The sequence below is a fragment of the Alligator sinensis genome, unplaced genomic scaffold (genome assembly GCF_000455745.1).
Source record: "Alligator sinensis unplaced genomic scaffold, ASM45574v1 scaffold1568_1, whole genome shotgun sequence".
NCBI classification, from domain to species: Eukaryota; Metazoa; Chordata; order Crocodylia; family Alligatoridae; genus Alligator; species Alligator sinensis.
In genome coordinates this window covers 72,650-73,119 of record NW_005843511.1, presented here as the reverse complement: position 1 = coordinate 73,119, position 470 = coordinate 72,650, and the positions used below count along the sequence as shown (strand labels likewise).

Genomic DNA, 470 nt, shown 5'->3' with positions numbered 1-470 from the left:
GGCGGCCCATGCTCACCCGCCGGTGCAACTCGCAGGGCTCCGTGACCTCCCTGCCAGAGGACGCACTCAACCACGTGGACGGTCACTCGGACTGGGGCCACGAGGGCGTCTCCGACATCCCCTCCCTGGGCCGGGTGCTCGATTCCTCCCAGCCCGAGGAGGAGGAGGGCGTCGGGCCGGGCACCGAGATGGGCGCTTTGCCCAGGGTACTGATGGGGCCCGCCTGGGGCTCCCCTCTGCACAGCGCCCTCACCGAGGAGTCCCTGCCCTCGTCCGCCTCGCCCCAGGGCGACCCGACCCCCGCCCCGGCGCCTCCACGGGGGCTGGGCTGCTCCCGCCTGCGGGACGGCCGCCGGGAGAGCTGGAGGACTAACATCCACCGCCTGCTTGACCTGGAGGAGCAGTGGGACCAGCTGTACCACCAGGAGCTCTCCATGTGGCAGGAGGAGCGGGCCCCGCCGCGCGAGGAG

The 470-nt window shown here is 73.2% G+C and overlaps 1 protein-coding gene across 1 annotated transcript in view; it reads left to right on the top strand.

Moving 5' to 3' along the window:
* The window catches only part of LOC112548774, a gene marked incomplete at its 3' end in the record, with an annotated part of 4,692 nt that extends 4,222 nt beyond the window's left edge, over window positions 1–470 (top strand). Inside the window, exon 4 of the mRNA XM_025195434.1 lies at window positions 1–470. This exon is cut by the window's left edge and continues 201 nt beyond it. Within this exon, the coding sequence (XP_025051219.1) occupies window positions 1–470 (470 nt within the window).